General features: G+C 46.1%; 1 protein-coding gene and 1 non-coding gene across 2 annotated transcripts in view; both read left to right on the plus strand.

The window, feature by feature from the left end:
- Positions 1-859: 859 nt before the first annotated feature.
- LOC129562258 (U6 spliceosomal RNA) lies at positions 860-966 on the plus strand. The gene has a single exon (XR_008687173.2). It is a non-coding gene; the product is annotated as a U6 spliceosomal RNA (small nuclear RNA).
- Positions 967-4059: 3093 nt separating this feature from the next.
- Positions 4060-24061, plus strand: part of SLC34A2 (solute carrier family 34 member 2) — a 28445-nt gene continuing 8443 nt past the window's right edge. Inside the window, exons 1-7 of the mRNA XM_055434808.2 lie at positions 4060-4179; positions 16653-16767; positions 16872-17006; positions 17976-18104; positions 19535-19678; positions 20855-20966; positions 23308-23503. Coding sequence (XP_055290783.2) covers positions 4075-4179; positions 16653-16767; positions 16872-17006; positions 17976-18104; positions 19535-19678; positions 20855-20966; positions 23308-23503 — 936 coding nt within the window. The 5' untranslated portion in view covers positions 4060-4074. The remainder of the gene's footprint in view (positions 4180-16652; positions 16768-16871; positions 17007-17975; positions 18105-19534; positions 19679-20854; positions 20967-23307; positions 23504-24061) is intronic.

Consider the following 24061-nt stretch of genomic DNA (forward strand, 5'->3'; position numbering starts at 1 on the left):
ACTCAATCAGTTCAGTTCAGTTCAGTTCAGTCGCTCAGTCGTGTCCGACTCTTTGCGACCCCATGAATCACAGCACATATGGATGTGAGAGTTGGACTGTGAAGAAAGCACTCAATAAAGGACCTTAAAAGTCTTCATTACAAGAAAAACATTTTTGTAACTATGTATGGGGACAGGTGTTAACTAGACATACTGTAGTGATCCTTCTAACTGTATATGCAAATAGTGAACAATTAGGTTGTTCACCTGAAACTAATATAATATTATATGTCATTGATACCTCAATTAAAAAAGGAAAAATCCTACTGATACACAACATTAGTTTAAGTGAATCACATCTGTCACAAGACAGCACATACCATACAGTTCCCGTTATATGAAGTTTGAGAACAGGAAAAGCTAATCTCTTGTGGAAAACAATTGTGTAAAAGTCATGCCTTTGAGGGAAGGTGAGTTTAGAGTTATTGGGAAGAGGTATGAAAGAATTTCGTAGAGTGATAGAAATATTCTGTGTCTTGATAAAGAGTTTGAGTTTCACAAGCTTACATATTTGTCAAAATGTGTCAAAGGGTACATATACAATTTGCATTCACTTTTGTAAATATTGCTTAGAAAATAAACCAGAAAGAAATATTGAACTCTGGTTACCAATATGCACGCTGAAGAATTTATAGCTGAAGTGAACTGATGTAAAAATTAAGCAAAGTAGTGGATTAATAGGAGAATTGATAGAAGGATAGATACATAATAAAAGCAAGTACTATAGTAAAATGTTTGTTACAAAATCTAGGTAGAATGTATACACATATGCAGTGTAAAAATATTTCCACTTTTCTGCATGTTTAAAAACGTTCATAGGGTGCTTGTTTCAACAGCACCCATACTAAAACTGGAGCGACACAGAGAAGATTAACATGGTCCCTGTGCAAGGATGACATGCAAATTCATGAAGCGTTTAAAAAATGTTTATAGGGAATTCTCTGGTGGTCCAGTGCTTAGGACTCCGAGCTGCAGGGGACATGGGTTTGACCCCTGGTTTACTGAGCTCACGCACGCACACAAAGAACTAAGATCCTGCACAGCCAAAAACAAACAAACAAAAAATTAATAAAAATAAAAATGTTTATAGTAAAAGTATAGAAAAATGGGAAACATGCATATATAATGTAAAATACTCTACACATGTAAAATATAACAAATAAATACAAAATACTTGGCCATGGCAAAAAAAAAAAAAGCAGTCATGATCTCTAATCTGCCATTTAAAAACTCATTCCATGTCCTAGCCTGATGTATAAAATCAAATTTATTCCACTTAATACCAATATGGATACATTTTTACAGTAAAAATATCAATGAGTTTGATCACAGGGTACTGCTCAAGTCCCATTGGAGTACCTGCATCTTACTTTCTAAAAATATAAATTTTTATATTCTGAACTACATCTGGCCCCAGGGACTCAATAAGGAATGTGGACATGTATTAGCACAGAGATTAACTTTGGACAAGATACTGTGTGGCCTCTAGGTGGGTCCATCCAAATCAGTCAGTTCTACCTTGTAGGACAACAGTATGCAGATCAAGTTTGCTGAAGGAAAGCAGTTTAGAAGTTTATGGGTAAGCATAGGCTGTGCTTTATAGTGCTGAGTGATGATAGCCTTCTGTATTAGGATTGGAATGAAGATAGGAAAGTATGTTCCCCTAAAGGGACAGATTATAGACTTTATATGCACACACCCTATCCACCCTTTTGCTAAGAACTCACCTGCCAGTGCAGGAGACATTAGAGATTCAGGTTCAATCCCTGGATCAGGAAGATCTCCTGGAGGAGGGCATGGCAACACACTCCAGTATTCTTGCCTGGAGAATCCCCAAGGACAGAGGAGCCTGGTGGGCTACAGCTCATGGGGTTGCAAAGAGTTGGATACGACTAAAGTGAGTTAGCACACACAAAGTAATATAAAACCCTACAACCCAAAACCAGAATCAAACATATCATCTCTGACCTGTAAATGAAATCCATTTCCATTAAAAAAAAAAAAAAAGCCTCCTGACTGAACCAGTATTTTGCCTTTTTCATTGGACCATAAAAGGGAGACCTGAGACCTTCTCCAGGTTTTCTGAAATTTCCATTTGTCAGATCCTTGTTGGGAGTGATAGGAAGGCACTATGAATAGAGTTAGATTGATATCCCATACAGAGTCCATACCTACTAGGGGAGAATCAGCAGGACCAATGAGCAATTAAGGCCCGCCCTGCGAGTCCCTGAGATGAATCTGCCACCTGCCCAGGGCTGGAGGTAGAGCTGAGCTCAGTGAACGCACGCCAGCAGATCCCTATCACTGGTGGACTCTGCTGTAGAAGTTGCTCCCAGGAGAGGTGCTGCCTGCTCACTGTCTCCAAGGGCTGGATTTTACGACCAGCACCCACTGGCAAAATCGTTCTCTCTCTAATAATAAGAACAGGCCCACTGGATTTGATTTCTAGTGCCCACTCTCAAGCAGTATGTGTCAGCCCTTGGACTAAAATGACCAGCATTTGAGACTGCGGAGAAATGACCTCAGACTCCCAAGGTTCCAGATGAGTCTAATCAAATCTTCCCACTTGTCTCCCAACACCAGAGGCTTCCAGTGAAACTCTAACAGTTAACATGTACTCCTCATGTGCCAGGTACTGTTCTGTGTGTTATATATATTTTAGCTCACTTTACTCTGACAGAAACCATTATTCCCATTTTACACACAGCAGACAAAGGCAGGGAAAAAGCAAGGGGCAAGACAGGACACTGGACCCAGGAGTTAGTGTGAGTGACCAACTAACTTTTCAGCCCCAGAGAGCCTGGCTCTGGTTTCCTGGAAGCAGCACTCCTGAATTTTTCCCCCTTATGGCCAGAAAAGGAAACCACCCTAGTTTCAGTGGGGCACTTCCACTATTAGTTGCTGGCAGCTGAGCAACAAATTAACTTGCTAAGCCTTTTCCTCAGCTGTAAAACCAGGGCCATTTGATAGAAGGAAAGGGCCTGGGTATTGGAATAAAACCCAAGTTTGATCCCAGCTCAACAACTCTAAGGAATCATATGTCCGCTAACCTCTCTAACCTCCACTGAAAAGGGAGCTTGCTCCTTCCCTGAGGAAGTGAAAGTGTTAGTCCTTCAGTTGTTGACCAACTTTTTGCAGCCCCAGCGGATTGTAGCCTGCCAGGCTCCTCTGGCCATGGGGTTCTCCAGGGAAGAATACTGGAATGGGTTGTCATTTCCTCCTCCAGGGGATCTTCCCCACCCAGGGATCGAACCCAGGTCTCCTGCATTGAAGTCGGATTCTCTATGGTCTGAGCCACCAGGGAAGCCCTTCTGGGGGAAACGTTTTCTCCACACATAATTGGGCTGTTACTTCCATCAGCGTCATGATGGGGTCTCCCTGGGACAGGTCTTCTCAAAGTCAGGATGGAGAAACATGTGGCCACACCTGGAATACAGGGCACAGCAGAAGAAATAAGGGTCAAGTTTTGCCCAAGCCGGGACAGGCAGGTGGGGGTTCTGGTGGTGAGCAGCCCTGCGTTTTTCTCAGCTTGTCGCAGATCCAGGGCTCCAGCTGGCCAAGTGTCTGACTGTCCAAGCTACCAGGACAGAAGGCATCCCGGAGCCTCATAAGACCAAACAATCCTGGCTTTGTTTTGGAAGGATTTGTCCCCGAGTTTCCAGTTGGCTTTAAGTCTCAACGTCACTGACCTTTTCGGTCTCAGAGGAGCTAAACTAGACGATTCATGTTCTTGGGGAAGAGAAAGCTGGGGAAAACGAGGAGCCCCGCTAGGCCGCCCTGGCTGGGATCTCGGGGCCAGTGATAAGGCGGGGCTGGCTCGCGGCAGCACGGCCGAGGCTCAGGGCGCAAGGGCCGCCTGCCTACCGGGGGCGCGGGGGCATTCGGCGCGGATCCGGCGCTGGGGGCAATCGCCCCCAAGCCCGGCCGCCTCTTTCCTCGGCGTGGCCGGCTAGGTTACGATGGGCTCATTAAGCCGGCAGGTAGGCAGTGCCCCGGCGGCGGCAGCAGGCGGTCCTGGAATGTGCGAGGGGCGTGATGACTGCCGCCGGCCCTTTTGCGCAACACCTTCCCTATATATACCAGAGCGCCGGGCTCCACCTGGGTGCCTGCTCCGGTCCATTACCTGCGCAGAGAGCGCCAGTGAGTACCGCCGCTGGGGTCTGGGCGCTTCTTCCTCTCTCCTGCCTCACTTTTAATTGACTTAATTCTTTTAGATCTCTCTCGATCCTGATCTCAAGGAACTTGGCTGACTTTGGGCTACAGAAGAGGGGAAAAAGTAAATTTCTCCACATTTTCAGATTTTTCTTTTTCTTCTTAATGTCATTACTGTTGCTGTTATTTCAACTCCAGTGACTACACTATTAGTGGTGGCATACTTGGGGATTCTAAAATTAAAGATGTGGGGGAATTCCTACCACACAGGAATCAGGACAGCTAGGCTATCTTTTTGGTCACTAACTAGCTGTGTGATCTGAGGCAGGTCCCTGTGAACCCCAAGGCCTCAGTTTCCCCCCGCCCCTCTTTCCAAGAAGGGAAACAAAACGGTCTGCCTTTTCTGCTGTCTTTACTGCGAAAATTCCAGGTTTGGGTGTCTGTCCAGTGATGCAGTGCCTCCCACAGTGTGACTTCCACATGCTGCTGTTCTAGTTTGCAGGGTTATTTATCCAAAGTGACTGCAAGACACAGTCCTGGTCTGCTAGTCCCATCAGCGCAGGCAGCATCAGCAAAGGGCCCAACCTTCCACTTGTCTTGGGAGAAGGGAACCCCCAGTTTTCCAGTGTTTTTGGAGATTGAGGTACCAGGGTGGGGGGGCTAGGGAGATGTGGGCAAGTTGCAGTTGTGTTAGGGAGATCAAACATCTCCAGATCAGGAAGAGGGAGGCATATGGAATGGAGTTAATTCAGTCTTCAGATTCTCTGCGTAGCTGGCACTGAGGTTGAGTGTCTCTCCTATTCCCTTAGTGAAGAGGCAGCTTTCTCAAGCGTGGTTTCATGAAGACAGCTTGTAGATTTCATCACTTAGAATCCTCTCTTCCTCCCTGTTTGGGTTCATCATGAGATCTGGGTTAACTCTGCTTGCTCCAGCCCTGTTGGACTTTTTCTTCTCCACACCACTCTCCTGGGCTGGAACCCTCTAATCTGTTCCACTTTGGGTATTCTTAAAAAGTTGTGCCTCATGGCAGTGACCATTGTTTCAGATTGTTGAACATGTTTGAATCTCTAGACCCTGCCAGCCAGTTAGCTGATAATGATCTCTATTTTTGTAACTTTGGGAACTGGTGGCTAGAAGGGCATGCTTTGTAAAGGCTCTGTGTTAAACTGCCCCCACCAAAATCCATCCTAAGTCAACTCAACTATTTCATTGAAACAAGTTCCCAGTTTGGGGGGGATGGACGTCTGGTTTATTGCTGTTAGACACTGAGTGGGCATATGTACTGCTTGGATTCACTTTAATGACAAGAGCTTCTCAGGATCAGTGATTTGGAATAAACTTAATTCTTAGCCACCTTCCACCCTGCGTTTGTGCTGCCCTCCCCCCAGCTCCACCCTGGGAACAGAAAGGCAGTATCAGCAGGGAGTAATCAGGACATCCCAGTGGAATTAATTCTAGTGAATTTAAAGATCCAAAAGTGTGCGGAAAGATGACAATGCATTTTAAGATGTTTATCTTTTATAAATTACCTCGCCCCCCCATACAATACAAAAATAATATGGTTATAAGTTAATTATAGGATTTATTTTAAAATAAATGCAAATTGGAAGTGCAGATGAGGGCAAGTGTGGTTTGGTTAAAAGGGTCTTAGTTTAAAGTGATAGTGTAAATGTCTTTTTAAAATTCTATTAGTTCATACCTTCAAAAGTCTAAAAGCCATTCATCCAGGTAAAAGTGACCTGCTTTTGTCTTACACCTTCCTCCACCAGTCTGTCCTCCAGGGATTATTTTTGCAATGTTTAGAGGAAGTTGAAGGAAAGTAACCACCATTCTTGGGAATTTTTGAATTCTTGGTCATTCTTTCAAAGTATAAGAAAATGTATCTCAAGCATATTGAGACCACTGGAGTCAAAATACTCAAGTTTGAATTGTCTCTACAGGCTTGGCGTGACTTAGAGTGATTTATTTCTTTGTGCCTCAGTTTCCTTTCCTGTAGAATGGGGGATAGCATTGATACTAAGGTAAAAAGTGTTAGTCGCTCAGTTGTGTCCGACTCTTTGCGACCCCATGGACTATAGTCCACCAGGCTCCTCTGTCCATGAACTTCTCCAGGCAAGAATACTGGAGTGGGTTGCCATTTCCTTTCCAGAGGATCTTCCCGACCCAGGGATTGAAGCCCGGGTCTCCTACATCGCAGGCAGATTCTTTACTGTCTGAGCCACCTCAAGCAGATTGACAGGAATACATCAAGTGCTTGTGAGACTAAACAGATTAATTTGTTAACAGGGCTTACTGCAGTGCCTGGCACAAAACCCTCTGGAAGCATTTGGTTGGCAGACACTGTCCGGCATGTTGGGGAATGGGGTCATCCCCCCTGTGCTTGCGCAGGTCACAACCTGGTGGGAAAACGCCTGTGTGTCTCGGTCTCTCAGCAGGACGATGCCTCTTGCCTCCTTCCTCCTCTCCCCACTTCTTCAGATGGCCTTGAGCTACTGCTGTTCTGAGCGGAGGTGGCCCCAGAACAGGTCCTGGTTGGAGAGGCTCAAACAATGCAAAGCGTAGGGCTTGGGTGGCTGCCAGGTGCCTTACATTTCCCCACTGCCCAGGTCTGAGAAGGGCTGAGCAGTTTTGTTTTTTTTTCCCCCTTGGCCCTCAAGAGTTCCTCTTGGCATCTATGCACATGTAGATGCAGGAAGTTGAGCCAAAAGTTATCAATACTGTCAGCTCAATTGTAGGGAGGAGCCTGGGGTGGGGGCAAGGGAGCAGCTGTGTGGTCAGAGTCACTAATCTTGTGCCTGGGCAATAAAAAACATTTTTCTGGGTATTACCACCAAATTGCCAAAAGGGATGACCTAATCCTTCTCTGCTCCTGGCAGGCAGTAGGAGAGCACAGCCTTGGGGGAAGGTGGGGAGAGGGAACAGCTGAATCAGAGGGAGGGGGATGGGAGAAAGCCTTTAGAGGGGGCCACAGGCTCTAAGGACCCCTCTGACTGCCAAAGCGCCTCCCAAGGGAATCGGGCACTAGTGTCTGCCACACCCCCGGGAGCAGTGGCCTCAGATTCAGTTTCCATCTTCTGTCAGGCTCATTCAGTGCCTGCTCTCCTGCTCAGCTGCACCTCCTAAAATTTGGACATATGCCGAATCCAGGCCCTTAGTATGCCTGAGCCTTTGCTGGGGAGGCAGCAGCCTGCCCTTAGACTATTTTGACTGGCATTTCCATCTGTCTGAATGACTAGGTAAGACTGACCCCTGCAGAGGTGTCAGTCAGCTAGCTCTCCCAGACACTTTCAGAGCCCCACTGAGCCTGGACCCAAAGTAGGTGCCTTACTGCTCTGATGGGGCCTGGAGCATATCTGACTCCTTCCTCTATCTCGACACTTGCTGGGGTTCTGTGGAAAGGCCATCTAGCTTTGGAACCAGCAGTCCTGGCTTCAAATTTGACTCTATCCTTGGGCTTCCCAGGTGGCGCTAGTGGTAAAGTACCTGCCTGCCAATGCAGGAGACATAATGCAAGTTTGATCCCTGGGTCAGGAAGATCTCCTGGAGGAGGGCACGGAACCCACTCCAGTATTCGTGCCTGGAGAATCCCAAGGACAGAAGAACCTGGCATGCTACAGTCCCTGGGTTCACAAAGAGTTGGACACGACTGAAGCAACTTAGCATGATCCTTGGGTAGCTGTGAGACTTTCTTAATTTCTCTGTGCCTCAGTTTCGTTGTAAACTGGAAAGAAGACCTCCTTATCCTAAGATTTAATGAGGTCACAAATCGTATAGAACACTCCCGCATCACAAAACATTAGATCCTTTTTTCTTTCGTCCTTTGAATCCAGTAGCCACACAAATATTTACCAGGATTCACTCAGCTGTGCATCAAGATGAAGAGCTTATGGGCTGGGGCAAAGTGGAGTTGAGTCTATTGTTTGTGATGCAGTTCATTTCACAGAGTGCTGAGTGTTTACTCTGCCAGGCACTCTGTTCAGGGCCTCAACTACACTCATTAATCAGTCTAATAACAGCTATTTAGGGAGGGAGACACATTGTCCATAATTTTTGTAAAGATGAAACTGAGGCTCAGAGTCTCACACTGTAAGTAGCAGGGTTCTGCAGAGCAGCCCTCCCCTGCCGCACGGTTCTCTTTCCGGGTGGTGTGCCCGGCACTATGAGAGCAGACCGGACAGCTCTCTAGTCTCAGGGCTAATCAAGGTGCATAAGCTCCAAGTCCCCCTTTACTCAGTATCTGCAGGGTCAGTCTGCTCAGAGCGCTGAGGCTTTGGTGACGGGGAAGGCCGTGGGAGCAGGGACTCTGCAGCCACACTGCCAAGTGCAATGGTTGGGTACCTGGTGGCCTGCATTTCCCCACTTTCCGGGTGTTGAGAAGAACATCTTGAGCTGTGGGGTGGGGAGGACAGGGAGGGGCTGTCCAGCCACTGCAGAATGCTCTGGGCTGGGTCAGACGACTCCTGGCTGCCTGCCCCTCCCGGGGCAGTGCTTCGGAATGTGGACCTGCGCATTCCCTTCTTGCCTGCAAGTGACTGGCACTGTGAACACCCAGCGAGTGACAGTGGAGTATGTGAATGTACCGGGCAGTGAAGTACAGTGGTCCCCAGGTGTCTGCCGGGTTTGGTTCCTGAGCTCTGCAGAGTCTCGTGTATAAAATAGTGTAATTGCACATAGCCAATGTGATCCTCCCATATACTTTAAATCACCTCTAGATAGATTATTTATAATACCTAACAGTGTAAATGCTATGTAAATAGTTCTAAATACAGTGTAAACACTGTGGAAATAGTTGCCTGTGTGCTGCAAATTCAGCTTTTGCTTTTTGGAACTTCCTGGAATAATTTTTTCCCCTGCATGTTTTCCATCAGTGGTTGGTTGAAACTGCAGATGCAGAAGCCAAGGACAAGGAGGAGTACTGAATTGGATGTAGGAAAATGATTGCTTCGTCAGGAATGTGTCTGGAAAGAGGATTTGGGCGTGGGACAGATGGCTGAACTTAGAGTAGGGGAAGCAAGATTTCTAGGAAGGAAGAGTAGAGACTTCCATTAGAAAGTTGCCTTTGCTTCTTGGTGATGCTGATTAATAGGAAATGAGAACCCAGAGAGAAATGAAGCCAGCACAGACAGGCCTCACACAGAGGAAGTATTCAAGGCACCATAGTTTGTTGAATCCCTTGCGGCCATATGCTACTCTCCCTACTGTCCAGTTCAGTGGAAATGAGTGTCTGCCCATTCCATTGCTTTTATTATTGTGAATTACTTGTATTTCGGACCATGGAAGTGTCTGGTTCTGAATTTTCTAGATACTTTGTACGCCCCTTAAAAGAAAATGATTCTGATTAGTCAGAAATCCAGTCACTGGGAATAGTTTAAATAATACCTCACTGCTGATGAGAATTTCCCAAGCCGGGCTGCTATGACATCCAGATTGTAGCTTCTTGAGACAGCTGCTCCATCCAACAGATCTTGGCCAAACGGGCTTGTATATGGTGATGAGGAGCAAGTGCTCATCATCAGATTCAGGCATGATTTGTTTCCTACTCATGATCAGTGTGGATCTGGGGTGTTCCTTCAGTAAACCCTGGATGTTGACTTCTCCATTCACAGATGTACAGTACCTACTATGTGTGGTCTGCTGAGCTCTGGGAGAAAACGTGTAACAGGGTTCCAGCTCTCCAAAGCTTAAATTCTACTTGAGAAGGCAGTGTAAATGTGCATAAGAGAAGAACAGCTCTAGGGTGAATTCAGATTATAAGAGAAACAGAGGTGAACCAAATTTTCCCTTCAAAATGCCCCCCCAAATCAGAGAGCCAGGAGTTTGAATCCTTGGAGGTTTGTGAGTAAGCCCAGAACAGCTGGTTGCAAGCTCAAAGCAGATTTTTGTGTCCTGTTTTTTTTTTTTAATTAAGAAAATTTATATACATTTTGCATTCTATACTATAATATGACCATGCTTGTTTTAGTACGATCATTGATAATCACACAAGTTTACAATATGTTGGCACCGTTCTGAGGGCTTTTTAACCATCACACACTTGATCATCACAATAATCCTTCATAGGGTTAATCAAATATACAGCAATAATGTAAGTCATTAAACATTCCCTTGCCCCTTTAAGTGTGTAAAAGTAGTGCTCTGTGAAGATATGTCTGTATCCCAACCAAGGATATGTTTGATCAGGGCCCCAACCTCCCTGACAGGTAGAGCTGTGTTTAAAAACTGGCTCCATCACTCACCTACTGGGTGACTTTGAACAAGTTGCTTGGACGTCTTGGAATCAGATTTTTCCCATTTGCAAATGACAATGTTCATGATGAAATGTGTACCTTGGCTCAGTGGTAAAGAATCCTCCTGCAAAGCAGGTGACCCAGTTGATCCCTGAATCGGGAAGATCCCCTGCAGGAGGGCATGGTACCCCATTCTGGTATTCTTGCCTGGAGAATCCCATGGACAGAGGAGACTGGTGGGCTACAATCCACAGGACCGCACAGAGTCAGACACGACTGAAGCAACTGAGCACAGCACAGTACAACGTTCATGACGCCTTTTTTGCCTAAAGATTTGAGTGACATGTGTCAAGCACCAGCATAGCACCTGGCATCTCTTTGTCACTCTTTAAAATGGGAGTTGTTATTATCAGAAATCAAGTAAAGATCACAGTGGTGTGTGATGGAGTGCCAGACGAGTCACATGGGTAGGACACACCCTTAGAGAAGGGCAAGACCAGAGAGGCCTGGGGAACTCAGGCAGAGGTGGGAGAGTGAGGGCCTGGGTTGAGCCTAAAGAGGTGGAGAGAAAGGGGGCGGATGCCTGGGCAGAAGCAGAGGAGAGGGTTCAGGGTCCCAGTTTTAGGCTGGTGTGGTCCAAGGCCAGGGAGCATCTGGGGAGCAGAAAGCCACAAAGAGATGAGTGCACACGATCACAGCTGTGTGTTGGGAAGGTTAAGCTGTAGAGGGAGGCTGGGGCCCAGAACAGTTCAACAGGCTGCTGTGTCCCTCTAGGCAGGAGATACAGAGGCTCAGCATGAGGAGGTGGCCCCAAGGAACCAGACGCCAGGAACCAAGTTGCTCCCAGGTAAAATGCACAGTCCTGGTGCTGGCTGGATTTGGGAGCTGTCAGAGGTGACTTGGAGAGTCTCGGCTGATGATGGCAGGAGTCACATAAACAGCAAAGTTCCACAAAGGGGAACTTTGGGAATGATGGGGAAATGAGTTGGATTTAAGTTAAGGTGATGTCTAAGTGCTGACAGATGTAAATGGTCCATGAACAGTATAGATAGGCAGTTTGGGTGCAGGCTAAGTGCTTTTGTACAAATATCTGGGGTGAGAGATGCTTGGAGACTGTGGGAGACTCACTTCCTCCCTGGAATCTTTTTTTTTTTTTAGTTTATTTTTGGCTGTGTTGGGTCTCTGTTGCTGCATGGGCTTTTCTCTAGTTGGAGCGAGCTGGCGTTAGTCTCTAGTTGTAGTGTGCAGGCTTCTTATTGCAGGGGCTCTTCTTGTTGTGGAGCATGGGTTCAAGGTGTCCAGACTTCAGTAGTTGTGGCTCCCAGGCTCTAGAACACAGGCTTCGTTGCTCTAAGGCATGTGGGATCTTCCTGGATCAGGGATTGAACTCACAGTTTCTCGCACCTGGCAGGTGGATTCTTTACCTCTGAGCCACCAGAGACGGCCCCCTCCCTGGATTCTGTGTGCACTAAGTGGGATGCTGATTTCCACTGGAGCGTGGAAGCATCTTTTCCATTTGTCTAGATTTGGGCCTTTAATCAGATAGATATCACTTTTGATGCTATTAATGCATGACTCACTCCTTCTAGGAGAGTTGAAGGTCATATAGTCATTGAGAGGCAAGCATGTGGACTCTGGAGTTAGAAATTCTCACATCATACCTATGACCTTGGGCCAAGTGACTTCATCTGTCTGGGTGCTTTGGTTTTCTCATCTATAAAATGGGAACAACACTAACCCCTTGCAGAGTTGATAAGAGGAGTTAAGAGGATCAATTTATTGAACAGATTACTGTACAGAAATTAACTCATTGAAGCTGCCTAGTAACCCAGTGGTTTATAAACATAAACCACATTCCTATGTATGGGAAACAGAGGCACAGAGCAGTCAAGTGACTTGCCCAAAGTCACAGTGTATCTGAGGCAGAGCTGGGGTTTGGTTCCAAACCTCTGTGCTATATGATACCTAGCCTAGAGCCAGCCCTGTATTTTCTTTTTAACCTCAGAGCCATTTCAAACCCACATTTCAGATGTGGCAGCCTTGAGCTGAGGTTGAAGTTCTCCCAGATCAGCCTTGGTTTCTCCTCCCCAGCCACCCAGTTTCACCCCACTTCCCCTGCCCAGGCCCAGCCTTGTAGCTGCCTCTCAGCACACCCCGGATGGTGCCCCATCAGCAGGCCTGCAGAGCAGTGGGCTTTGCCCCACCTAGGGTGGTCAGCTGTACTGCAGGAGACTAGATGGAAACTCACCTGGGTTCAAGGCTCTGCCATGTGGGACCTTAGGCAAGTCACCGGTCTCCATGTACCTGAGTTTTTCTTTTTCTTTTTTTTTAATTGGGTATAATTGCTTTTGGGGTGTCCATGATAGCTTAGTAGTAAAGAATCTGCCTGCCAATGCAGGAGATTCAGGAGATATGAGTTCGATCCCTGGGTTAAGAAGATCCCCTGGAGGAGGAAATGGCAACTGACTCCAGTGTTCCTGCCTGGAAAATTCCATTGACAGAGGAGCCTGGCAGGCTACAATCCATGGGGTCACAAAGAGTCAGACACGACTGAGCACAAATGCATATGCAATTGTTTTATCATGTTGTGTTAGTTTCTGCTTTACAACAAGTGAATCAGCTATTTGTACACATATGTCCCCTCCGCCTTGGACCTCCTTTCCCACCCCATCCCACCCCTCTAGGTCACCATAGAGCACTGAGCTGAGCTCCCTGTGCTATAAAGCAGGTTCTTCATCTTGGGATGCAGTATAATGGCAAAATAATAACACTTCTCCGAATGGGCAGTGGTGAGATTGAGCATAGCTATTGGCTCTTGCTGGCTAGGCAGGTCCCAGCATCCTGTTCAGAAAGCACACGAAACCTAGGTGCCAAGCCCAGTGCCAGGGGCTTATGAAGCTGAAATGAAAGACCTGGTCTGTGCCTTCCTAGAAGCCAGTGATGGCAGGATGTTGGCTTTGATCACAGGAGTATGTGCCATGCTCTGCAGTCACACAGGGAAAGTTCCTTTGGCCAGACAAATGCATGAAATCCTCTCATGATGGGAACTCACAGAATCAGCTTTTTTTAACTCATGGCTTTATCAGTAGGAGTGACAGTAACCATACAAGTGTTCCTGAATCACCTAACCTCTGTGAGTTTGGGGATGGGGCTGCATCTCTTGAAGAAAATAAAAATCGCAGACAATCCTACCACCCCTTGTGTACCCCATGAAACATTTCTGTATCCTTAATGTGATCATGCTGTGAATGGGACATAAATATGCCTTCTAGTCATAATTTATCTAAAACATTTTCCTGAGGTTGTATTTAGTTTCTTTTGCTGGTTCTTTATAATGGCATGCTCTTTGCTGCATAGATGTACCATCAGTTCAGTTCACTTTGGTTCAGTCGCTCAGTCGTGTCCAACTCTTTGCAACCCCATGAATCACAGCACGCCAGGCCTCCCTGTCCATCACCAACTCCGGGAGTTCACTCAAACCCACCTCCATCGAGTCGGTGATGCCATCCAGCCATCTCATTCTCTGTCGTCCCCTTCTCCTCCTGCCCCAATCCCTCCCAGCATCAGAGTCTTTTCCAGTGAGTCAACTCGTCGCATGAGGTGGCCAAAGTATTGCAGTTTCAGCTTTAGAATCAGTCCTTCCAATGAACACCCAGGACTGATCTCCCTTAGAATGGACTGGTTGGATCTCCTTGCAGTCCAAGGAACTCTCAAGAGTCTCCTCCAGCACCACATTTCAAAAGCATCAATTCTTCGGCGATCAGCTTTCTTCACAGTCCAACTCTCACATCCATACATGACCACGGGAAAAACCATAGCCTTGCCTAGACGGACCTTGGTTGGAAAAGTAATGTCTCTGCTTTTTAATATGCTTTCTAGGTTGGTCATAACTTTTCTTCCAAGGAGTAAGCGTCTTTTAATTTCATGGCTGCAATCAGCATCCACAGTGATTTTGGAGCCCAACAAAATAAAGTCTGACACTGTTTCCACTGTGTTCCCATCTATTTCCCATGAAGTGATGGAACCAGATGCCATGATCTTAGTTTTCTGAATGTTGAGCTTCAAGCCAAACTTTTCACTCTCCTCTTTCACTTTCATCAAGAGGCTTTTTAGTTTTTCTTCACTTTCTGCCATAAGGGTAGTATCATCTGCATATCTGAGGTTATTGATATTTCTCCTGGCAACCTTGATTCCAGCTTGTGCTTCTTCCAGCCCAGAGTTCCACATGATGTACTCTGCATATAAGCTAAATAAGCAAGGTGACAATATACAGCCTTGACGTACTCCTTTTCCTATTTGGAAGCAGTCTTTTGTTCCATGTCCAGTTCTGACTGTTGCTTCCTGACCTGCATACAGGTTTCTCAAGAGGCAGGTCAGGTGGTCTGGGATTCCCATCTCTTTCAGAATGTTCCACAGTTTATTGTGATCCACACAGTCAAAGGCTTTGGCATAGTCAATGAAGCAGAAATAGATGTTTTTCTGGAACTCTCTTGCTTTCTCCAAGATCCAGCGGATGTTGGCAATTTGATCTCTGGTTCCCTCTGCCTTTTCAAAAACCAGCTTGAACATCTGGAAGTTCACAGTTCACATATTGCTGAAGCCTGGCTTGGAGAATTTTGAGCATGACTTTACTAGCGTGTGAGATGAGTGCAATTGTGTGGTAGTTTGAACATTCTTTGGTATTGGAATGAAAACTGACCTTTTCCAGTCCTGTGGCCACTGATGAGTTTTCCAAATTTGCTGGCATATTGATGTACCATAGTTAATACAATAGTTTCCCGGTTTTTATTTTTGACCCTGTAAATAAGAGTGCATTTTGGTTTGCATCACATTCATCCATCAGTCAATGTTTACTGGGCCTCATCAATGTCCCAGGCAGAGCTGTAGACCTTGAGGATGCAGTTATGAGCAAGACAAAGGCCCCTTTTTTGGTAGAGCTTACATTCTGACAGGCAGGAATGATTTCTGTTGAAGAAAAATGGGAAAGGAAACAGACCCAGGTTCTGGGAAACCCTCTCCAAAGAAGTGATCAGAGCAAGGCAGTACTTTTGATTTTCTGAGAAAAAAAAAACTGTCCCTAGATTTTTAATTCCTACAGGTGAAATTACTGGGTCAGAGATGTTTGAAATATGTATGGGGTTTAGACATTTGCCACCTTCTTTCCAGAACTTTGGCAGTGCTCATTTCACTGGATCGTCTCCAGAATAGTACATTATACTTAAATTTTTATTTTTTGCTAATTTGATAGTTGAAACTCACCTCAGATTTTGCATATCTTGGGTCATTAATAAGGCTGAACTCTTACTTTATAATAAGTGTTTGAACCACTTGTACTTCCTCTTCTATGAATTGTTTATTCCAGTCCTTTGGGTTGCATTGTCTGACGTGTGTCAGAACAAGAACTGCAAGTAGCGGATGTCCCGGCGTGTAGGGAGCCAGGTTTCCTCTCCACGGAGCTGAGAAAGGCTTTGTTGAGAAAATGGGTTGTGAGGAAGTCTCTATCAGAGGCTGGGAAGAATGTGGTTCCAACAAAGGGTTGTTAATCCAGGCAGCATAGCCTAGTAATCTTTGCTAGTATTTACCAGGCACTTTCTGGACATAACCATTAATTTCATAACCCTACAAAGCAGGAAGCATTGTCCCCATTTTATATATGGCTCAGAGGCCTAAAGGGACTCTCCTAAACACACGCCCACTGATAAGTGGCACCTATGGGCTTTGAACCAGGTCTAACATATCATGCTTCCCTTAGAGGACCCAGCAGCAGGTAAAGCAGGTAGAGTGTATACAAGCATGAACACAGACCAAAAGTCCACTAGGTGAGGTCTGTTGCAGATCTGCAGGTGAGTTTGTCCTTTCATGAGAAGCAGATGGGGAGCCCATTGGATGATCGTGAGGGCTTAGTGGTACCACGAGTTGATGAAGATGAGTGAGTTCGTGTTTCCTTTCTGACTAAAGGAGAGAGTCATGACAGACCAAGACAGACAGAGCAACCAGAGGAGGCTCGGCTGGTGTATGAATTTGAGGCTAGGATGGAAACCTAGAAAACAGTGGTTTGGTTTAGTGACAGCCTGGGTGAGCGAGGGAGGGAGGCCCCCAGAGGCATGAAATATGGTGCTTAAGGATCTACACTTAGGACGTACAAGCATGATTCTTTGCAACCACTGTCTCCTTGGGGAAACTGAGTGGGCTTCCTTTCAGTGGCTGCTTCTTTAAGCTGTTTTCCTATCACAGACCATGGCTCCTTGGCCTAAGTTGGAAAATGCCCAGCCTACCTCGGATAAATACACTGTAAAGGCCGATGGTGAGCAGTCTGCCAAGCCTGAGAAAGGCAATGAGACTGAAAAGGGTAAGTGCCCCGCCTCCAGCCCTGGGCTGGCCCCCTTGGGAAGGCCCCAGGAGACCCACGCCTGGTTCCTCATTCCTCATGGCCTTCTCTGCTTGTTTGGGCAGATGACACCGGCGCCTCTATCACCAAGATAGAACTTGTGCCGTCTCATTCCACTGCGGCACTGATCGAAGAGCCCACCGAGGTGGAAGACCCCTGGGACCTGCCCGAGCTTAAGGACTCGGGGCTCAAGTGGTCAGGTAAATGAGGGCAGCTGAGGCAGGTGGGAGGGGACTGCCGTTGGCAAGAGACTGAGATCACTATCTTTACAGTGTCACCTTGCTGCCATCGTTTCCCTTCGATTGTTCAAGCAAAGGTCCTGGCTTTAAGATTCAAGCCTCCTGTGATGACTGGGGGATCTTTTATCCTTTCATTCATTCATTTAACAAATGAATCGAGGTTAAAACCACAACAGACCCTGTGCAGCTCCATTGTGTGCTGAACCAGGTCCCAGGCACTGCCCAGTGCCGTGGATGCAGCAGGAAATAGATGAGGCCCCATCTCTGAGACTGGGGAAAAGGGGTCCCCAGGCCTCAACGTGAGCATCAGAGAGAGATTATAGAAGGCAGTCTACATAGACAAAACAGAAGGGATGCAAGCAGATGTCGCATTTCTGTTCCAGGCAGTAAGGTCAGTCTGCAGGTCAGGTAGAAGGGGAGGAGAGCTGGGAGGGAGGACGTGAGAACCACTTTAAAAGTGGGTGGAGAAAACGACAGCCGAGGATGTAGTAGCCTTCCAGGACATACGAGGGCCCAGACACTCCCCAGATGGAGGCTGTGATTGCTACCTTGCAGCCACTTTGTTGAAAATATTCTGTGTGGTTCTGAAGGTGCTTAGAAAAGCGTTTATCTCTGACCTTGCACTTAGCAGGGGTCAAGTGCTCTTAAGTGGCTCATCAGTGACACTTGCTCTTGCCCGCCTGTGTGTGCCCCAGACCTCACCAACCCTCTCCTCCCAAGAGCCCAATCCTTTAGACATTTCACCACAGGTTTCAACTGAATGGACTCCAGTGGTAATTACTTTGAAAACTACAGCCAGCCATGAATGCATCCCATTGCTGGGTCTTGCTAGATTTAAGCCTATAGCTGCCTGGCTAGGAGGGGAGTTGGGGGAGTTCTGAGCTCATCGTCAAACTTAGTGTTTCAGCCATGCCTTTTCCCCTCCTCCAGAGAGAGACACCAAAGGGAAGATTCTCTGCGTCTTCCAAGGGATTGGGAAATTTATTTTACTTCTGACGTTTCTCTACTTCTTTGTGTGCTCCTTGGATGTCCTGAGCAGCGCCTTCCAGCTGGTTGGAGGTATGGATGGAAGAGATCAAAGGTCCGGGGTGGGAGTGGTGTTTTCAGTGAATTTATTTCAGAAAGTCACAACTCAGCAAGCCCCATGCAGTTGCAGTCTACCTGAGTGTTCTAGGAATGGAAGTCACCTGAGATCATCTGAAGTCATGCCCCCATTTTACAAAAGAGAAAACTGATGCCCATGAGAGGGTTATGATAGGCTGGCTAAAGTGGCTTAGGCCAGGCCACAGCCAATGTCAAGGGCAAGCCGTCAGCTCCTTGTGTTTGTCTGGACAAACACAAGGACAGAAAGCTGTTTGACCTAAAGGCTTATGTGAGGGTTTCTGGCTGTCTTGGGGTCTCAGTCCACCTAAGGGGACTATTGACTGAGTGTTCTTAGCCTAAAACAACTACTAAATATCAAAATTGTTCCTTTGCTGGAGAAGGACAGGGGTCCCTTGTTGGGGGATCTGCTTTCACTGCAGTTGCCTAAACACCTCCCAGGACTGAGCATGGAAATGAGGGGTGAGGGGACCCAGAAGTGAAATTACTGTATGCTTGGTCACCTGCCTATCCCCAATGGGCGACAGTAGTAAGAGCCAGTCCTTTAAGGACCTACTGACGTAGGAGCATTGTCTTAAACATTCCTTCCCAAAGTCCTTCTCACTTACAGAGGAATGGGCCAAGGCTCTAGAAGGTTGTCACCCAGCACTGAGTTTCACAGCCTATAATTGGCATAGTGGGATTCAAACAGATCTGGTGACATGGAAGACCATAAGTTTCTGCATCCCTTGGTTCTGTTCTTGAGAGCTCATCTTTGTGGTCTAGGAGAACTGGGGGAGTTTGAGGGTCAGACTGACTTGCTGAATGCCACTCTGGTCTGCCCCTATCCCACGCAGCATCAGCAAGGGGCCTTGCTATCTCTCAGACAAGGCATTCCACTCCCCACTCGCAGTCTTCTTTTAAACATTAATTGGAGGGATGGATTGATGGTCTCAGACCACACTCTCAAGTGATGCTCCTAGTGTTCAGTTATGGACTGGGGCTAGGGGCTTGAATCAAAGGGATTGGATAGAGAAGAACAAGAAGATCTACACGGATAGATCTTGTGAGTTGGGAATACATCCCTGACCAGAATAAGGCCATCAGGAGATGCACTGGCATTCATCCAACGAAGTACAGAGCTGAGGCCAGATTTGTGATCAAAGACGACTAGAGGAGGGCTTGAAGTAAGTGGTTGAAGTAGATAGGAAGGTGCAGGGTGAAGGGACAAGAGGAACAGGGGTGGGTGGGATTAGAGCAGCACTGGGGAGAAGCCTGAAGAAGCAAGATGCCTGAGATACCACCAGCAAGTATGCAGGCTGGTACCTACAGCCACCAGCCAGTAACTTAAGGCTGGTCGCTCAGCGCCCACCTAACGCCCATCACATGGTTGTGGGTTTGTTTTTCAGGAAAGGTAGCCGGGAAATTCTTCAACAACAACTCTATCTTGTCCAACCCCTTGGCGGGGATGGTGATTGGGGTGCTGGTGACGGTCCTGGTGCAGAGTTCCAGCACCTCCACGTCCATCGTCGTCAGCATGGTGGCCTCCTCATGTGAGTCCAGGCACCTGTGAGCCCAGACAAATTTCAGGCATTTCCCTGTTCAGCTGGGGAGGCTGGGATTGACTCTGAATATGTCCAGGCTTGTTGCCATTACCTTCCTAACTTGTCCAACTATGACATGCTCTGCTTAGACTGTGGGCAGCCTCCTGTTTCCCTTCCCATGGGCTGAGCCTTAAAATTGGCCCCAACACTTGAAGACTCAGTTCCAAATTCTCTAGAACTGTGTTGTCTAGCCTAGTAGCCACTAGCTACATGTGGCTGTTTCATTTAGCCTTAAATTCAGCTGATCAGCTGCAAGAGCTGTATTTCAAGGGATCATGTGTGGCTAATGGCTGCCATGTTGAACCACATAAATTTAGAACATGTCCATCATTGCTCTCAGGGCTAAGAAAAAAACCTCATGTAATCACATCACATGTTGGCTTTGAGGCATCTGAGCTTGGGGACCTGATGTTACAAACTTGAACCCACTCAACGTTTGCCCTGACTATGTTGATAGACCCTCTGAGGGGAGCCAGTTTGAACTGGTTAATTTTCAACCCAAACCAATATTTTTAATTTAACTAAAATTAAATAGAACAACTTTTTGAGGACCAAATTAGAAAAATATTCATTGCTTCTGCAAAGTACTTTTATACTTTTATAATTTTTTAATATATATACACTTTTATATACTTTTTAATACTTCTTAATACTTTTATAACATATACTTTTATAAAAGTACTTTTATACATTAGAACGTATGGCAATGTATTAATTTTGTGAGAAAAAGATATTGCCATGAATTTTCCATAATAAATACACAAGTCCTTATACATTTTTCCTGGTCTCCTTTAAGCTACCCTGCCATCTGGAATTGGGGGACAGAGGGATTTAGAATGGAACTTTTAAACAGGAGGGTTTAATGGAGTCTCTGAATTCCCTGCAATTAAGTGCTGAAATTTTTTATTTTAATCTTCTTTGGCATATGTGCCTATTTCTATAGTGAGATGCCCAAGTTTTTTTCAGATTCACAGTGAGGTGCAGACCCTAAAGAGATTAAGACCTGGTGCTTTAGGGGGTTATCAGCCTGAATGAGGTCAGTTTGCCTTGGCCACATCAGGAACACGGCCAAGATGCCTTCCTCAACTTTACGAACTTGCTAACTTACTCTTTTCCACCCTCCAGTGCTGCCCGTGCATGCTGCCATCCCCATTATCATGGGGGCCAACATTGGGACTTCAATTACCAACACCCTTGTGGCGCTCATGCAGGCAGGAGACCGTAATGAGTTCAGAAGGTAGGAGGCTTGGAGTCAGCCTTGGCCACTACCAGGCCCATATAGGGGTTGGCCGAGTTTTCCTGTCATTGACAGGAGAGCATGTTTGTTATCCCTGGACCTCTTAGAAGTAGCTACAGTGGAGTAGGGCTGGAGGCTGGGATCACATACTTAGCAGTTGGTAGCTCAGCTCCCTGCTCTGCAGAGCTTGGATAACAGTATCTATCAACCTCCATGTTGCCTAAAGAAATTAACACAATCATATAGATAAATACCTAGCAAGGTGCCTGGCACCTAGTCAGGGCTGCCCAAATACAAGTTTTAGCTAGAAGCTTGGCCTGTGGCATAGTTAAAACAAGGCCAGTTAGAATAGCCTTTACTATCTCACTTGGAAATAATTATAACTTCCTAAAGCTTCCATTAAACACAATTCCCAGCCTCTCTTCTGCCTGGTTATGGGTTTTTCCAGAGCTTGTTAAAATAGTGAAACAGTCCCCACCCAACAAAGCCAAAAACACCAATTTGAAAAGGTACAATGCACCCCCAATGATCATAGCAGCATTATTTAGAATTGCCAGGATATGGAAGCAACCTAAGTGTCCATCAACAGAAGAATGAAAGATGTGATCCATCTACACACACACACACACATACATACATACAATGGAATACTACTCAGCCACAAAAAAGAACAGATTTTTGTCATTTGAAGCAATATGGGTGAACCTGGGCATTATGCTAAGTGAAATAAATCATACAGGGAAAGACAAAAATTGTATGATATTACTGATATGTAGAATCTAAAAATACAACAAACTAATGAACAAAACAAGAAAGAAGCAGACTCACAGATATGAGAACAAACTAGTGGTTACCATTCGGGAGACGAAAGGGGGATGAGCAATATGGGAGGAGGGAAATAAGAGGTACAAACTATTAGGTATAAAATACGCTACAGGACATACAGCCAATATTTTCTAATAACTACAGATGGAATAAAACCTTTTAAAATTGTGAGTCACTGTATTGAACACCTGTGGCTTATATAATATTATATACCAACTACACTGCAACTGTCACGTCAGACAGATGGACATTAAACAGGCTGGTGGGGGTGGTCAGCAAACACCCTCGTCCATGGGTGAACTGGCAGCACCGGATGTCCTCAGAGCCATTCACTTTCTGTCAACCATAGCTGAACTCCTGGTCCGTGATAAAATGTTCTGAGGTCTAAATTATAGTACGTATCACCCAGGGTGTTAGATAATTTGATCTTAAGAAACTGAGTAGACTTTTCTATGCACCATTTTCTTAATATAGAAGCACAAAGAGGTTAAGTAAATTTGCTGAGGAGCATAGCTGAGACTCGATCCAGGTTTTCTTATTGGAAATTCTGGGTTCTTTTCGCTGTTACACTAATTTTTACCTCTGGATGTATAAAGATGAAAGTGCTTACACATAGAATATAATTGATCTAGCTCACCCCCTTTTGAGATATTTAAATAGATTGCTTTCAATAACATCTTTGGAGATGTGTATTATTCTTTTCTGGTAATGTTTTCCTGGATAGATTCCTGAAACAACAATTATATCAAACACCTATAAGGCTTTTTTAAAAATTTCCAAACTACAAAGAAATATCTGTAACACTTTGAGTCAGCAGTGTATGCCACTGCTGCTGCTGCTAAGTCGCTTCAGTCATGTCCGACTCTGTGTGACCCCATAGATGGCAGCCCACCAGGCTCCCCCATCCCTGGGACTCTCCAGGCAAGAACACTGGAGTGGGTTGCCATTTCCTTCTCTAATGCATGAAAGTGAAAAGTGAAAGTGAAGTCGCTCAGTCGTGTCCAACTCTAGTGACCCCATGGACTGAAAATGTCTTAAATCACCCTCTCCAGGAAGAATAAGTAAAAATTTGTACTTGCAAACGAATTGCAAATTTCTAAAGGAAGATTGTGTTCAGTATGCATGATTCAGAAGTAGTCTTGATGAATTTTTTGCAAACAGCCACTTGCTGAATTAATAACTGCAGCCAAAATAGCCTCCATTGATAGTTCCCTTTCCCCCACGCAGAGCGAACTGTCCACTGTCTGATCTGGTGGGAAAGGTTCTGCCAGGCAGTAGGAGACGAGATTCCTGCACCCAGCACTGCTGCAGTGATCTTCAATTCCTGTTTGCCGGTCCTCAGTTTCTTCATCTGATGACTGGCTGGGGGAGGGGGTAGTATTAACACCACTCACTTTGGGGATTGCTGTAAGGAGAAAAGTGAGATTGTATACCTAGGTGCCTATAGGTAGGTGACACCTGGCAGATAATACAAATGATGACCGATCTGTCTCGGGGTGGGGCTCTCCTCTTTCAGGGCCTTTGCCGGGGCCACCGTCCATGACTTTTTCAACTGGCTGTCCGTGCTGGTGCTCTTGCCTCTGGAGGCTGCCACCAGTTACCTGGAGCGCCTGACGAACCTCATAGTGGAGAGCTTCCACTTCAAGAATGGAGAGGAAGCCCCAGAACTTCTGAAAGTTATCACAGATCCCTTCACAAAGCTCATTATCCAGGTAACCTGGCTTCCTGCCGAGAGGGAAATGGGATGGAGGAGATGGATGAGGGTCTGTAATCACTGCCCTTTAACTGCCTCTGAAAAAAAAAAAAAACAAGGGAAGCAGAACTTCAGGAATCGCAGATGGGATGGAGTTCTTGTTTTTCAGTTGCACAGTCACGTCAGACTTTTTGTGACCCCATGGACTGCAGCACACCAGGCTCCCCTGTCCTTCACTATCTCCTGGATTTTGCTCAAATTCATGTTTGTTGAGTTAGTGATGCTATCTAACCATCTCATCCTCTGCCATCCCCTTCTCCTGGAGTAATTAGCGTTTATTATCTCCATGACTTCAGCACACGTGTATCACTTTATTAGCGTGGGAGTGGTGGGTGGTAGTCAGTGCTTCTCCAAACTCAAGGACTCTCCATTGGACCCTTTGTTCCCACCTCTGACCTCAGCACCCCTGGGCTCACTGATTAAAGTCACATCCTACTCACAGCCAGAGAGGAAGAGTTTATTGCCTTTCCTCCCATGTTATCCCTCTGTTCACCAGGGTCTGTCCATATTGTTGAAA

This window comes from Moschus berezovskii, chromosome 5 (assembly GCF_049115385.1).
Source record: "Moschus berezovskii isolate FMDL1 chromosome 5, NW_MosBer_1.0, whole genome shotgun sequence".
NCBI lineage: Eukaryota > Metazoa > Chordata > Mammalia > Artiodactyla > Moschidae > Moschus > Moschus berezovskii.